The sequence below is a fragment of the Xenopus laevis genome, chromosome 1L (assembly GCF_017654675.1).
Source record: "Xenopus laevis strain J_2021 chromosome 1L, Xenopus_laevis_v10.1, whole genome shotgun sequence".
Lineage (NCBI taxonomy): Eukaryota > Metazoa > Chordata > Amphibia > Anura > Pipidae > Xenopus > Xenopus laevis.
The window spans coordinates 164,115,655-164,131,954 of NC_054371.1; the positions used below are offsets into that span (position 1 = coordinate 164,115,655).

At 38.7% G+C, this 16,300-nt stretch overlaps 1 protein-coding gene across 3 annotated transcripts in view; it reads left to right on the forward strand.

The window, feature by feature from the left end:
- Positions 1-16,300, forward strand: part of bicdl1.L (BICD family like cargo adaptor 1L homeolog) — a 47,397-nt gene that overhangs the window by 19,209 nt on the left and 11,888 nt on the right. For 2 of the 3 annotated variants that reach the window (XR_005961951.1, XM_041566331.1), the window contains exons 3-9: positions 743-859; positions 8,819-8,830; positions 11,301-11,447; positions 12,722-12,901; positions 13,067-13,285; positions 13,809-13,952; positions 16,144-16,274. Coding sequence is in view for 2 of the 3 variants with exons in the window: in XM_041566331.1 (XP_041422265.1) it covers positions 743-859; positions 8,819-8,830; positions 11,301-11,447; positions 12,722-12,901; positions 13,067-13,285; positions 13,809-13,952; positions 16,144-16,274 (950 nt within the window). In the remaining variant the exon portion in view is untranslated. The remainder of the gene's footprint in view (positions 1-742; positions 860-8,818; positions 8,831-11,300; positions 11,448-12,721; positions 12,902-13,066; positions 13,286-13,808; positions 13,953-16,143; positions 16,275-16,300) is intronic. The other variant, XM_018261522.2, reaches the window with a different exon arrangement.

Below are 16,300 nucleotides of genomic sequence, written 5' to 3' on the forward strand. Positions count from 1 at the left end.
TTTGGTGCATCCCTAATTGCAGTTCCCTCTCAAATCTTGTTAAGCCACTGGCTGCCAGCCCACAAGATGGGAATCAACTTGCTTTCGACGACGATATAGAGTTCCAACTACTGCTGGCTCTCCTGATCAGCATGAGAAAGCAGCCAATAACCAGGAAATGGTTCCAGAGTAATTTTAATCAAAGCAAAACAACTGGCGATGTTTTAAATGCACATATAAGTGTATAAGGCCATAGAAAGTTCTGATTGTTGACTCCATGCAATGTAAATATGTCAGGGAGCTTATCATTACTGTGAGTATTAACAGCTAAAAACTCCAGGCCTCCACAGAAATCTTTTAATCACTAACTAGTCTGTGTTAATTTGCAATGTGTAGTCTAGTCCAATAGCAATAGTCAAATGTCCTGTTTATTTTCCTTTCAGCAGGATATTCCATCTCTTTGCTGCTACTATTTTCTCTCTTCTTCTTCTTTACTATTTTAAATCCACACTTTCTTGGCTCAACCTTGTCCAAATATTTCAGTAATCGGTCTACATAATTTCAAACATACTCACTTCTACCATTCATCCTATAACAGCTCATAGTATGGTTTCTTTGCACCAACTATGTTTCTACGGTGAGTCTGCAGTGCCAAACATGACACCCACTTGATAATCCCCAAAATAATCCAAATTTATGCGTTTAATAACCTGCTTGTATTTTTTTTGTATTTAACATTGATTTATTTTGATTTTGTGTATAGGCTACAGAAATGGAGAGGCAACTCTCCCAGCAGGCGACTGTACTTCAGGAAGAATTCCGGGAGAAAAGTCTGTCTACAAGCCAGCATGTTTCACAGTTGGAAAGTCTCTTAGCTGAGGTGAGTTAGAAAGTATGACGCCCCTCATAAATGATAGGTAAATGGCCAAAAACAAAGCAGCATTTTCTTTGATATGTGTTTTTTTTTGTTGGACGGAAGGCTTTAATATATTATTAGAATTTGTCCTATAGTGTAGTTTCCTGTAATATTACAAGATACCGTTCAAATTGGTAGACCTGAGAAAGTCCTGGTGGGATTTGGCAAAATGTGAATGTGTATCCCTGCTAAATGCATATGTGCAGGTGTTCACGTTCTTCAGAAAATTATACTTTTAATAAATCATAAATATACTGCATATTTTAATTGTTATGGTCCAGTTTTGTAAAACTTGTCATTGAAGATAGATTATTTACTTGGCAATTCAGGTATGAGATCTCTTATGTGGAAACCCAATAACCAAAAAAGTAGCAACTCTAGGGGATAGTGTCAAATAACAAATAATTCTAAAAAAAAAAAAAAAAAAAATCTTTTTTTTTTTTTTTTTTTTTTTTAAACTAAAACAGTACCTTACTTGATGGTAACTAAGCTGCATGATGTATTGGTGACAAAATAATTAACCCAAATCAATTTGGTCTCTTTAATGCTTAAATGTTTATCAGCAGACCTAAAATATGGTGACCAAATTACAGAAAGACCTGTAATCTGAAAAATCCCAGGTCCCAATCATTCCAGATAATGGATCCTTTACCTGTAAGGTTTTTTTAAATGTATTTTTATATCAGAGTATAGCTTTCAAATGTTGAAACATATTTGCTTAAATCAATAATGTGATTTATTTAGTAACACTATGCTATAATATATTACATTCCAGCTTATCACAACTTTGCTTCTTCTGTTGTATGTGTATATATCTCTCTACACACACTTTTTTAAAGCTTTTCCCCAACACTGCCTAAAGCTATCCTTTTAACATAAGCAGCCTCAGGTAAACAGCTGGATTTATTGCTCTAGTGCGGAGCGTTTACTCCTACCTCCCTTTTCCTTGCTCCTCTGCCAGTCTGTGTGCCTCTCCTGCCTGCACGCATATAAGCACCTGCACTGAAACAGAAATGGCTGCAAGTGTAGGCCATCCAACTTACCAGATATTGGCAAACCAACATTTCTCTTAAACTGTAAAGTCTTTTCATTTGTAAGCTTTCATGCCATAAAAATGTCTTTAAAGAAAATCAATACACAGTATGAACAGGTAGAAGAATAAAATCGCTATGTAACCTCCACAAGCAGATAACATTTCCATTGCAGACTGGAAAGATGCAGAATAGAAAGATTGGTCATTAAAAAACATTAACAATACAAAATGAAGATCAATTGAAAAATGGATAATCCATCCACCTATTCACAGTTTATGGGCTGTCCCTTATCCATATGTTCCCCCTGATTGAAAGTCTGCAAGCAGCCCAATTGCCAGTGTCATTATCTGTTGGCTGCACAGAATGCTAAATCACCCCTGCCCTCCCCCCATCTCTAGGCATCTAACTACATATTCAGGTGGGATGCTTCACCATTGACTAAAGGTATTTACTAATGCTATCTAAAATTCATTCTCTGACCATGCTGTAATCTTGATAAATGTCTAATTGGTGCACATAGTTCTGGGTTATTTCTCTAAATGTTCCTCTTGTGCTTTTCCTCATATTCTCTCTCTCTCTCTCTCTCTCTCTCTCTCTCTCTCTCTCTCTCTCTCTCTCTCTCTCTCGTTAGCCCTGTCACGCTCTGGTTAGCCATGTCTTGCTCTATTTGGCTAGATGTTCAATCTTGGAAAATACTGGGACTTGTTTAGACCATTCCCATCATCTTAAATGGGAAGTTATACTTGTATGACTCTCTTGTATACATGTAATGACTCTCGGGAGCAAGTACCATGGACAACACAGTTCTGTACATATGTTAATAATATTAGTATGCAGTTTATTCAGATGTTTTTAGATCAACAGCCCAAGAAGTGTCAGATGCTATCCAATCATTCCCAGCAGGCAAACCCCCGGAATTGGATGACCTCCCCATAAAATGGTACAGAAAATATCTTAAGGAAATAACCCCTGTCCTAGTAACTCTACTCAATGAAGTCAGAAAGGGATCTCCCCTGCCCGACTCTATGAAAAGAGCAATGATTATAGTCATTCCAAAGACTGTTAAGGACCCCAGACAATGTGCATCATATAGGCCGATATCTCTAATCAATTGCGATGCCAAAAGTTTAGCAAAAATTCTTGCTAGACGCCTCAATCAGGTGATAACTCAAATAATAGGGGAAGACCAAACAGGCTTTATCCCAACTAAGACCACTGACATAAATGTTAAATGTTTTTAGATTATGTATAATATATCAAATAATATATATCTGATGCAGTCACATGAAAAAGTTTGGGAACCCCTCTCAGCCTGCATAATAATTTACACCACTTATAACATAAAAGATAACAGTGGTATGTCTTTCATTTCCCAGGAACATCTGAGTACTGGGGTGTTTTCTGAACAAAGATTTTTAGTAAAGCAGTATTCAGTTGTATGAGATTAAATCAAAAGTGAAAAACTGGCTGTGCAAACATTTGGGTACCCTTTTAATTTTGCTAATTTTAATGCATGTAACTGCTCAATACTGATTACTGGCAACACCAAATTGGTTGGATTAGCTTGTTAAGCCTTGAACTTCATAGACAGGTGTGTCCAATCATGTGAAAGGGTATTTAAGGTGGCCAATTGCAAGTTGTGCTTCTGTTTGACTTTGCTCTGAAGAGTGACAGCATGGGATCATCAAAGCAACTCTCAAAAGATCTGAAAACAAAGATTGTTCAGTATCATGGTTTAGGGGAAAGCTACAAAAAGCTATCCCAGAGGTTTAAATTGTCAGTTTCAACTGTAAGGAATGTAATCAGGAAATGGAAGGCCACAGACACAGTTGCTGTAAAACCCAGGTCTGGCAGGCCAAGAAAAATACAGAAACGGCATATGCGGAGGGTTTTGAGAATGGTTACAGACAACCCAAAGATTACTTCCAAAGACCTGCAAGAACATCTTGCTGCAGATGGTGTATCTGTACATCGTTCTACAATTCAGCACAATTTGCACAAAGAACATGTGTATGGCAGGGTGATGAGAAAGAAGCCCTTTCTGCACTCACACCACATTTAGACAAGCTGCAGTAATTTTGGAACAAAGTACTTTGAACTGATGAGACAAAAATTGAGTTATTTGGTCATAACAAAAAGCATTTTGCATGGCGGAAAAAGAACACTGCATTCCAAGAAAAACACTTGCTACTTGGTGGAGGTTCCATCATGCTGTGGGGCTGTGTGGTTAGTTCAGGAACTGGGGCCCTTGTTAAAGTCGAGGGTCGGATGAATTCAACCCAATATCAACAAATTCTTCAGGATAATGTTCAAGCATCAGTCACAAAGTTGAAGTTACGCAGGGGTTGGATATTCCAACAAGACAATGACCCTAAAGACACTTCGAAATCTACAAAGGCATTTATGCAGAGAGAGAAGTACAATATTCTGGAATGGCCGTCACAGTCCCCTGACTTGAATATCATTGAAAATCTATGGGATGATTTGAAGCAGGCTGTCCTGCTCAGCAGCCATCAAATTTAACTGAACTGGAGAGATTTTGTATGGACGAATGGTCAAAAATACCGCCATGCAGAATCCAGACACTCATCACAGGCTATAGGAGGCGTCTAGAGGCTGTTACATTTGCAAAAGGAGGCTCAACTAAGTATTGATGTAATATTTCGTTGGGGTGCCCAAATTTATGCACCTGTCTAATTTTGCTATGATGCATATTGTATATTTTCTGTTAATCCAGTAAATGTTGTCACTGCTGAAATACTACAGTTTCCATAAGGCATGTTATATATTAAAAGGAAGTTGCTACATTGAAAGTTCAGCCAATGATAAACAAAACGGCAAAGAACAAAGAGGGGTTCCCTATACTTTTTCATACGACTGTATATGGGATTTAAACACCGTCTTATGAAGGCAATTTTTTTGAATTTAGTAATGTTAAAAAGCATACCATGGTGCAGAGTATGTTGGCTATTCATAAACACATGATTTTTTTGCCACTTTTGTTTTTGCTTTGCTCTTTAGAGTGTTGGGCTGAATGGGTCCTTAGTTTTATGCATTGCTTCCCATGTACATTAGCGAGTTAAAATGAAATCAAATAAGAGACAACTGTGCAAGCTAGATATAATAGTATCAGATGTCCAATGCTTCCATTAAGGTAGACATGTCCACGTCACATTATAAAGACACCATGAAACAGAAATATTATAAGTAAGTTATCATTTTCCAGCAAAATGCATTTGAGCATTTTTGAAGAAGCTCCTTCGTTTAATACATTCCCTTATATTTTGAAATGTTATTTTTATTTTGTCTAGCTTGAGTTTGTCTATAATTTACGATGGAGATTGTCCATACAGGTTTCTGTAACATGCTCTTTTTGGAGTCTATGGTGGATATGTGGGATGTGTAGCTGGGTGATGGAGCCTGGTAGTTCTACTACAGTAGGCAGTGCCAGAATGAGTAGCCAAGAAGAGTACATGAAAAAGTTCAGTTCCTAGTAACTTTCCAGCATTCCATTATATATCATATCTTGCTGATTGATGTTAAAATCCCTGCAGCTCTACTGTTGGATTCCTTTCAACTTTTTCCCACCAAAAGATAGACTAATGAAGTATACTTGAATCTGCAATGTCCTGTTCTATGCAACCTGTTGTTCGTTTGCAGCTCATGTTAAAGGATAATCTTAGGATACTGGTTTGTTGGGGCTTACTGGCAATGGTCCTGGACCAATACAGAACCTTAGTTGTCATGCAGGACACTGTTGCTCATCAATGATGTGCTGGGGTGGATAAGAGAGCATGGCTCTGCTGCTGTAGCATGTAAAACTGGAATGTGTTTGAGGGGGTTATACATGTTGCTATGTAAGGGTTCACCATCAGTATATCCGCTGTAAAAAAAACACATGCAGTGGGGAACTGGCAGCACTTCTGCATGCACCTAGGTCTTTAATAAGAAAGATGGAGTATTTTGCATTGCAATTATAGCATTAGGCAAAACTGCACAGCTGCTTTAGCATGAAACAAATGCAAAAACACCATTCTTCTGGCACCATTGCTTTTAAAAGGTTCTGCCAGTGTTCAGAAAATTTCAATATTTCTGCTTCAGCACATGCATCTAGGCATATGGATAACCCGAGGGAAGGCACTGCTGTGTTGCCTTAAAGGGCAATTCAACCCCAAAATAAAAATGTGGTTAATGGCTAATTCTAAGCAACTTTTCAATTGATTTCTATTATTTATTCTTTACAGTTTTTTAATTGTTTGCCTCCTTCTGACTATTTCCAGCTTTTAAATGGGTGGGTCACTGACCCCATCTAAAAAACAAATGCTCTGCCACGATACTCATTTTTTTAATTCAGGCACTCTCCTATTCATATTCCAGTCTCTTTTGCAAATCAATGCATGGTTGCTAGGATAATGTGGACTCTAGCAACCAGATTGCTGAAATGGCAGAGCTGCTGAATAAAAAGCTAATTAACTCAAAAACCACAAATAATAAAACATGAAAACTAATTGCAAATTGAATATAACTCTCTACATTATACTAAAAGTTAACTCAAAGGTGAACAACCCCTTTAACATAGAAACCCTCCAAAACTAAACTCCATACAACTACATATGCGTTATTCAGTCTTCATTCTCTACCTCCAGTAGAGCAATTACACTAAATGGACATATCAGGACTCCATTCTGAGATCTGGTCAATTCCTGCTGAGAGATAATTACACTGGAAAACACTGATGCAATCGGATTGCTAAAAACAATCTCTAACAACCTCTAACTGCATCTTTCACATTCAATATCTGCCAAGCAGACTTTATTAAATGATTCAGCAAAGACTTTCATACCCCTCAATGAAACCCATGATGTACACTGTGCCAGATGCATCAATACATCCTACTCCATCTGTTTATACGTTCTTGCTAGACCTGTCTTGTGCACATGAAAGAGCAAGGAGTAGGCTTTCTCTGCATTATATATCACATGGTTTCATGTTCTATCTATATGGTTACTTATTGGTTGCACTCTAGGGGCATTTATTATTTTATTAATTTATTATTTATTACCCAGATAAAAATATATATAATTGGAGTTTGCAAGTAAGATGCTAATGGGCAATAACTATTGTTTTATACATTCTTTGTTGTACAGTTACACATCTTGTGTTGTGGTAGTATTTAATTATATATTGGCAAAGTTGCAGTATAGGATATGGTTTTTGGGTGTAATGAGAGTTGAAAGGCAGCCGCTATGTACTTTTAATATGTTATCCTATACACAGAGTGGCTCTTTCTCCCTTCAACTTATGCAGGCCCCACTGTGGGCTTTACCTGATTGGCTTAGCAGTCCAGTCTGTTGTAGGCTTTGGCTTCAGTCTAGAATGGTCTTCCCTGTGCTGCACTAGCAAACTACCTTTTGGCTCTTTATCAGTAGATCAATAAGTAATCCTTCCCTCTGGTAATTCAGTTTTAAAAGTCATAGGTCCTTTGGTACATGATTGTAGAAAAGGACCCGTATCTCTGCTATTTAAAATGGCTTTTGAGACAGCTCTAAAAAATGTTGGCTTTGATTGAGGTAAGCGTGGAGACTGAAACTAAATGCACTTTGTCCATCCATTTGTGACCACATTGCAAACAATCCCTAGATAAATCATCCATTTGGGAAGTTTGCTGCCTTTCAGCTGTTTTTTTAATGACTTCCAGCATCCCATTGACACTTAAAGTCTGTAATCAGCTTCCAGAAAACCCTATATTCATCTGTTTGAACCCAAAGTACATTGACTTTTCTGGTTCTGATTATAAAGCTGCTACTGTGCTTTCCTCTTACCTTTTCTGGTGCACCAATCGGGATCCAATGAGGATTTTGATTGTGTAAATCAGCAGACTGCCCCTGTGTCCGTCTAACACCTGAAGGGCCGGGCCCCTTATCACATCAGCTTTGGGTTTCTCCTTTAATGCTCAGGCAGCTTCAGACAATTCTACATTTGTGACAACTATAATCATCTCTATATAGTTCTTAAAATGTCCCATGATGACAACAACACAAACCAACGGCAGTGGTTGTCAGCACATTTATTTTTGTATTTTGATTTTTGTTTACCTATTTAAATATTTCGGTAAAAGTTGAAAGAAAGATATAAAGACATTAGAACTCTGTTTCTTTACCTTGGTTCCCCAGAAGTTTTCATATAACCTCTTGCTTATACATTGTGGTCCAGCCACATCTGAGGACCCAAGTTTAAGAAGTAGAGTGTTAAAATAATACACATTTGGGTGTGGTATAACTAGGCATAATTCGATTTATAGTGCTGGGCTATAATGGGTTTAGTGGTGTGCCGTATAAACCATGTGCCCCTGAGCTTATTCAGCCAGCAAGTACCCGTGTGAACCTCTGTTATTGAAGCACAACCACTGAACCTTCAGCACCTGGAGTATTTGGGAAATTGTAGTTTAACAACATCTAGAGGCTGCAGGATTGAAAGCCCTGATAACAATTTGCACTGATCACATCACACTTAAACTATACACCCTAGCCCACACCTGCAACACCTTACTAGAAACAGCCCTTTATTTGCAATGTTCCTGTTCGCACTGTGTGCTCCTTCTCTACATGGAGAATCCCCCTGCAGAACAGTGTGTTATGTCACAAAGGGTGCTAGTCTGGCATCCAATCACAGAATGACTCAAATATCTATGGATATTCTGTATACTCGGTCTATTCAACTACAGCAAAGCATCAGGTTATATTCCAGACCAAATCTCAGCCTACTCGTGAATTTTGGCGCACAAGGGTTTGCAAGACCGTAATAAAAAGTGTTCCTTTGTCTTCTCGGTCCCTCTACTTCTGAATTCAATCCCATTTTTCCTCTTTCTTTTTTCCCTTATGTGGAGCAGCAAATCCTAGAAGTAAGTACTTGAGCTTTCCTGTGCCTGGTGTGTGCATGAGCGCTTTCAGTGTTTGTGTGCATGATATCTTGCTGCGCTCACATCCCACAAATATCTACTTCTTTCTGTACAAAGAAACATTTCCCTGCTGAGAGCTGTGAGAGCCAATGGGCAGGTAGTAAACACTAGGTAGGTATATAGAAAAGTGCAGCAGAGCAGGGGTGCTTGGGTAAGCATGCCTCGCGTTGCTCAGATCTGAATATAAAAACATTTCCTGGGTGGCTGAATACTGATACACAACCAAAGTGCCCTTATTGTAATTCAGACCGTTTTGGCCGAATTGTTCCCCCTGACTGACCAACCTGAAAGTTGAAGGCAAGGAAAGATGTCAGTGTTGTGTATGTTCTGTATGTAAAGGTTATGTTTATATGGATGTCACAGGCAAGATTGTGGAGTGCATTTAGAAATAAGGTAGAATTTTCTGGAAATATCATAGTTCTTGGATTCGTCATCACCATAACAGTCATTGCTTACGTGCAGTGTAAACCACCTACAGCTACCCATTACTTTTTTTCTATATGTATTAAAGGGACAGTTTTTCTAATTATGTTTTCTTGCTGAAAAGTAAAAAAAAGTTTTTCCTTTAGATCCATTTTTGTGATTACCCAAAAGCATACACTGGCCTGGTACACTGGGCAGGGCAATTTATTTGCATTTCTTACACCATTTGCATTTTCCTACTCTTTCTTGCTATTTGAGATTATTAAACGGAATGTGCCAACTGAGAGAGGGGTTAAGCTCTGTGAACTTCAGTGGAGGGAGGGGGTTGAGAGGATTGTGAGCGGACAAGTAGAACAGTTTATTATTATAATCACAGGGGAGTGAGAAGAGGGATTGAGAGGATAACTATGATAAAGTGCAGGTTTCCTGTTTGATCGTATTAATAAATATCAATACAAATCTTTTTCGAACGTTTCATAAGCTGTTTTGTTCATGAATTCTATCCTATAACGTGAAGATTCTTTCTACCCTCTACTTTTCATATATCCATCTATGTCCTACAAATTCCCAGCTGTGGGATATGATTGTGAGGGACCAACAGCATCACTGAGCGAAAATATGGCAAAAAATATATAACAGCATAAAATTTACGTTGCGTATTGTGATGTTCCATCTGCCAGTGTTGGAGAGAATATGTTCTAGAATCATTATATGGGTTTTACAAAGTACTGTACTAATGATGTGAACATTTCACGTGGTTTCCATTTGACTTTCTCTATGCAATATTACATTGTATAGGAAACAAGGGACAGTCACAACTTGGCAGCAAGTGACCTTTCAGAGCATGGATAATCAAATACATCTAAAAACCCAAAAGGCCAAATCTCTTCTTCACAATGACAGTGCATTGATGGAGACACCTATTCTTCACAATGACAGTGTATTGACACATAGCCCAATACCCCACCTGCCTCTCACATAAACTGAACAAAAAATTGATTTAGCCTCCAACACACTTATCAGCTTCTATGTTTTAAAAATCAGAAAACTGTTAGCCATTCTTTCAGCCAGCATAGGTCTCCTAGTGATAGACTGACGTGACAACAAGCAAGAGACTCAAAATCCTAATGAAACACAAATAGAGGGGGGGCTATCATGAATAAAAATTTTAGATTTGTTATTTATGATGGGCATTTAGAAATACTTGTAATTACAATCAATAAAAAAGTCTTCATTATTTTCAGGATATTAAGATTTCACTCCTGCCCCCCCTTATTCTTTACACAAGGTCAGATCACACTAGGAATGACTCTAAAATAAATGACATTTTCCAACATATCCAACAAATTCATTGGTATGTCCAGACCTATATGGCCTTTCCACAATTCCAGATCAGTGGGATAGCTGAACTCTTTCATGACAAGATGAGTAAGATGTCTCCGCAAATTCTCAGTTACCATCATCTAAAGCAAAATATGATTGAATTCAGTGCATTTATCTTTAAGAGCAGAACTGGTTTTGAGGTGAACTTACAACTGAAGGTCACAACATCAGGACTTTCATACCACGAGCATGAATGGCTAGAGGAGTGGTATATTGCCTGATGCACCGGACTCTGTTATGTGTAATATGAAATCAGAATAAAAAGCTAATTCAGCCTAAAATCAGGGGGGGGGTGGCTGTGAGAATAAACATTGCCATAAAGTCTTGGAACCCTGACAGTTTCAGTAGGTCAAGGTAATGGTTAAGTCAAAGATGAAGTATATGCAGCTCTGCTTTATCTTCTTGCATTCCTTAGCACTCCCACACCCGCCTGCTTCTTTCTGGACCCTGGTTTCCAGGCAGCCTACATTCCTTCTCTACTTTCACTCCTCCTTCCTTGTAAGCAGATGCCAAGCTTTTCATTCCTCACTACTACATCAGGAAGGCAGGTGCATCATTCCTTGTTCTTCCAGTCTGTCCTATTCATCTGATTCTCCCTTTATTCTAGATAAAGATGCTTTCAGACCATAAACGAGAACTGGAGCAACAACTGAGCACCATCATGGAGGAGAATGAGCAGCTTCAGGGACTTGTGGAGGAACTGCACGACAAAGAGTTAAGCCTAAATCAGCAGAGTTTTGAGAAGAACCTACAGGTAAATCCGATAAAGGGGCCCCGATTTAATTAGCAAGTGGGATGGCGAAGGATTGATTATAACACACGGCCCTAAATCACTCTGGGGAAACCTGTCCCCATTGATAACATTCTGACCTGTAACATTATATTTTTTTGGTCTCAGTGTTGCTACATTTTTACTTAGAAAAAACATTTGGACACTTTAGAACTAGGATTTGGGGAATTATGAATTAGCCACAGTGACTCTTGCAGCCAGCTCAGGTCTCCTAGTGATAGACAGAAAGGGAGTTGGGAGAACGGGCAAGAGATTATCATGAATACAAATTTTAGTTTTCTTAGTTAAAACAGGAATTTAATAGGATCTATTATCCAGAAACCTGGTATCCAAAAAAGCTCTGAATTATGGAAGTGCCGTCTCCCACAGATTACATTTTATTCAAATAATTCAAATAAAACCGTACCCTGTAGTTGATCCAAACTAAAATATTTGATCCTTATTGGAAGCAAAACCAGCCTATAGGGTTCATTTAATGTTTACATGATTTTCTAGTAGACTAGATCCAAATTACAGAGATCCATTATCCAGAAAACCCCAGGTCCCAAGCATTCTGGATAAGTCCCATACCTGTAATTACAATTCAACATTCTTAAGCATTTTCTAGATATCAACATAAAAACAGTGTCCGCATCACACTCTGCTTCTGCTGGGGCTCATTGGATTTCTTCCATCAAAGAGCGCTTCTGTGGGTTAGCTTTGGAACATAAGTGCACTGCTTACTGTAACAATCTCCCCTTTAACCAGTTTCAATAGCATAGCGAACCAATTGCAACATGGCATTGATTACATAGATGCTGCAGATTAAGTCTGAAGTCTATTTAAATAATAATATTCCCCTAAAATTCTTGTACACACATTTGCTGAATGTATAGTTGTCGGCCCATGCTTTGGGTTCCTGTATGTAAATTACAATGTTTCAGGCTGCCATTTGTTTCCTAAGTCTCTATCATTCCTTGGATAGATATAACCAAGCCAGTCAGTGCCCATAACTTCCTATTTTGTTATAAGACACAAGAATGGGGCCCATGTGACTAGATTTTCTTTAGGGGCAGGTAAAAACAAAAATGGTAGCAAATGAATATTCGTGGCACAGCTTTGTGCAGCTATGTAAGCAAAAATAAGCAGGAAATGTTTAGGGTATTGTGATAATTTCTTTAAATTCTACATGGAATATTTTTGCCACCCTTTTTCGGAGTGCATGCTATTTAACAAACTTTATTCTCTCTTTCTGCTAGTTAAGAGATAGTCAGCTGGAGTTAGAAGAACTGCGCCTTTCTTATCGGCAGCTGGAGGGGAAGCTGGAGGAGCTCCAAGAAGAGAAGAGCCTTCAGCATATGAACAGCACAAGCACCTCCCTTCTGTCTGAGATTGAGCAAAGCATAGAAGCAGAAGAACAGGAACAGGAAAGGGAGCAGGTATAGGTCATACAAGATATTTGGCAAACCTTTCCAGTGCATTAGGTTTTTAGGGAATACACCTTTGCAATGTGCAATATCTCCTTTATGCCACTGATATTTCATTGATCTGTCATCTAAGCCTTTCCCGCTACCAACTCCCTGATTTTATTTTTATATTCCTAGCTGAGATTGCAGCTCTGGGAAGCACATTGCCAGGTCCGATCTCTCTGCTGCCAGCTCAGAGGGAATGAGAGTGCAGACTCTGCAGTCTCCACTGACTCTTCCATGGACGAATCGTCTGAAACCTCATCTGCCAAAGACGTGCCAGCCGGCAGCCTACGCACAGCCCTGAGTGAACTGAAGAGCCTTATATTGAGCGTCCTAGAAACCTGTGACTCTGCTGTAAGTATTGGTCAGACTGAAGCGGCGCTAAACAACCAAACAATTTCTTTTCTTTCTTATTTTTGTTTAATCTAAATTTTAAGCAATCTGTATTCGCTTTATCATGATCCATTAATCTGCTTCATTTATTATTCTTCAGGGCTCTGTATAGACCAGAGGTCCCCAACCTTTTTTACACATTCAAATTTAAAAAGAGTTGGGAAGCAGCAAATCATGAAAAAGTCCCTTACCTCACCAAATAAGGGCTGTGATTGACTATTTGATAGCCCCTATGTGGACTGGCAGTCTTCAGTAGACTCTGACTGGCTCTATACTTAGTTTTTATGCAATTAAAACTTGCCTCCAAGCCTGGAATTTAAAAATAAGCACCTGGTTTGAGGCCACTGAAAGCAACATCCAAGGGGTTGGAGAGCAACATGTTGCTTACGAGCTACTGGTTGGGGATCACTGGTGTAGACCATCTGTTTTGTACATTTGATAGTATCTAGGGATTATGTACTGTATGTTTTCAACTGCTTTATAGAGCTCAAGAAAATGTGAAGATGATGGCTTAGAGGAACAGATCAAACAAACTAGTGAAGACTCCAGGGCTCTACGGGAACTTTTACAGGGAGAACAAGTCAGAATGAAGCAAACATATGATGAACTGCAAGAGCTTCATAAACAGGTGAAATATTTGTGGTTAGAAGATTGTGAGAAGTATTCCTTCATCTAAGAGGGATGAGCTTTGTACTTTACAAGAGGCTACAGGATGGCACAGAGCCTTCGCATTTTCCGCATTCTCATTTAAAAGCCCCCCGACATTTTTTGTTGTTTACATTAAATATAATTCTCCCTTAATTTGTTTTTATGATGCTGTGTAATCTTGCTTTTGGAAATTCATTTTGACTGTATGTTTTAACAAGCCGTATCAAATGAAATTTGGGGCTACTTGGGACATAAAGTTATAGTTGATAGGATTATGCTCTTTCCTAGCAATGTTTCCAGATGCAATACATACACTGCATGGGTAGCAGAGGAGCCCTGTGTGCTGTGCCTGGGTATCCCTGATTGGTACTGAGATGAATTCGGTGTAGAAGCTTTTTGTCCTTGCTTGTACACATTTATTTGCCAAATGGATCTCAAGACCTTGTTAGGTCTGTACATGTTTAAAGGGGCTGTTCACCATCACAAAACTTGACATTATAAAATAGCACCACTAGTAATGATGCTTTTCTCTTTTCTGCCATTTTTCAAAAATGTACAGTTAAATACATTTTATTTTCCACGTTTCATGCTTCACAGTAGGTGCTCAATAAGCCAAGTCAGTGACTTTCTAAAGGGTTATAATTTGATACAGTTCCAGCTTTTTCAGCAGCAATAGCAGGTTCAGACCTTACCGAGCATGTTCCTGTGACTTTACTGATGTCTGTTGCAGAGCACCAACTGATGCATTACTTACTGGGATTTCTTTCACAGTTAGTTTAGAAGGTTGGTAACCTGGCATAAAAAAAGGGAATATGAGAGGGAGGAAAGTGAAACAAGTTTGTAAAAACTACAAAATTGTACAATATAGAAGGAAACTGGAAAAAAAACATCATTATTTGTGTGCTGTTTAGAAATGAGACCTTTCCTGCAGGTGAGTAACGTGTAGCCTTTGATTATCCCTATGCGATCGGATTTAAGTTAGTCATAGATTTGAATTTGACTGTGCACAGTCTTGTGCTTATTATTGCCTGTTAAGGTGGCCAGACACAATAAGATCATCTCGTTTGGCAAGGTCTTCAAACAAGTGGATCTTAAATGCCCACCAAAGGCAGGGCAATATCAGGTTAATCTGATCGTTCAGACCTAAGGCCAAACGACCAGATTACAATGAAGAAGATGAGCACCGACGGGACAAGGACCGCATCAACTATCTGATGTGTTCCTTGATTGCCAAAAAATTAAACCAGCCCGATCGATGTCTGTCGGATGTTTGGTCTGATATCAACTGGGAGACATGTCGGAATGCCCCCTATATGGGCAGATAAACTGCTGAATCGGTCTAAAGGACCAATATCTGCATCTTTAATCTGCCAGTGTATGGCCACCCTTACTCCTCAGCCTGTGACTACATGGCAAACTTGATTCTTCCTTCTAATGTACTTGGATGGGATTCTAAGCTTGTGTTTATTAAAGCCTTGCTGTTGGACAGCAAGGAGCTTTCATCTCAAATGTGTAACTGCTTACTAACTTTTAGTAAAGGTACTAGCAGCTTCTTACATTAAGATTATCCTCAGAGATTATTGGTATTAATAGAATATGTAATATCCTTCTAGGGACGATACAATGACCAGTGTTTAGGGGCTGTTTTTTTCCCCAGTATAAAGTCCTGCTGCAGAGCCACCATTCATAAGATATTTCTTTTGAATAAGCAATTTTCTCTGTGCACACAAACTGGCCCTAGTGTGTATGTGAATGCGATCGAGACTTTAGATAAAAAATATTACTGTCTGCAGGTGCTCAAGAACTTTAATGGGGCACTGTCATAAACTCCTTATATATTTAATAAGATAGAGAAATGGTGGGACAACAAGGGTTGCATTTTAATTGTTAAAGCATCTACTTTTTTTTCTTTAGCTCCTACTTTTCCTTGAAGAGAAGAAGCAGCCATTTCCGTTTCAGTAGCGGGGTTTCAGCTATATGATTAACTGCAGAGATCATAATAGGGTTATCTGTGAGTGGTGGAGATAGAATGTTTGTATCCCTGGAAGGTCAGAGATTGCTGGAGCCCCAAATATACATATTTGCATATCTATAAATGATCCTGTTGCTTGTATTACTATCTGGCTTTTACCATTGCTATTCTTTGATGTCTTTGTTATTTGCTTTAATAGGTAACTTTGCTCAGCGTTGAAATGGCTGCACTCAAAGAAGAACGAGACCGCCTCCTAGTACTGACCCAGAATAATGAAACCCAAGAGCAGTTAATGAAGGCTATTAAGGACCGTGACGAAGCTATATCCAAGTAATAAGATTTCATTAAATCTGCAG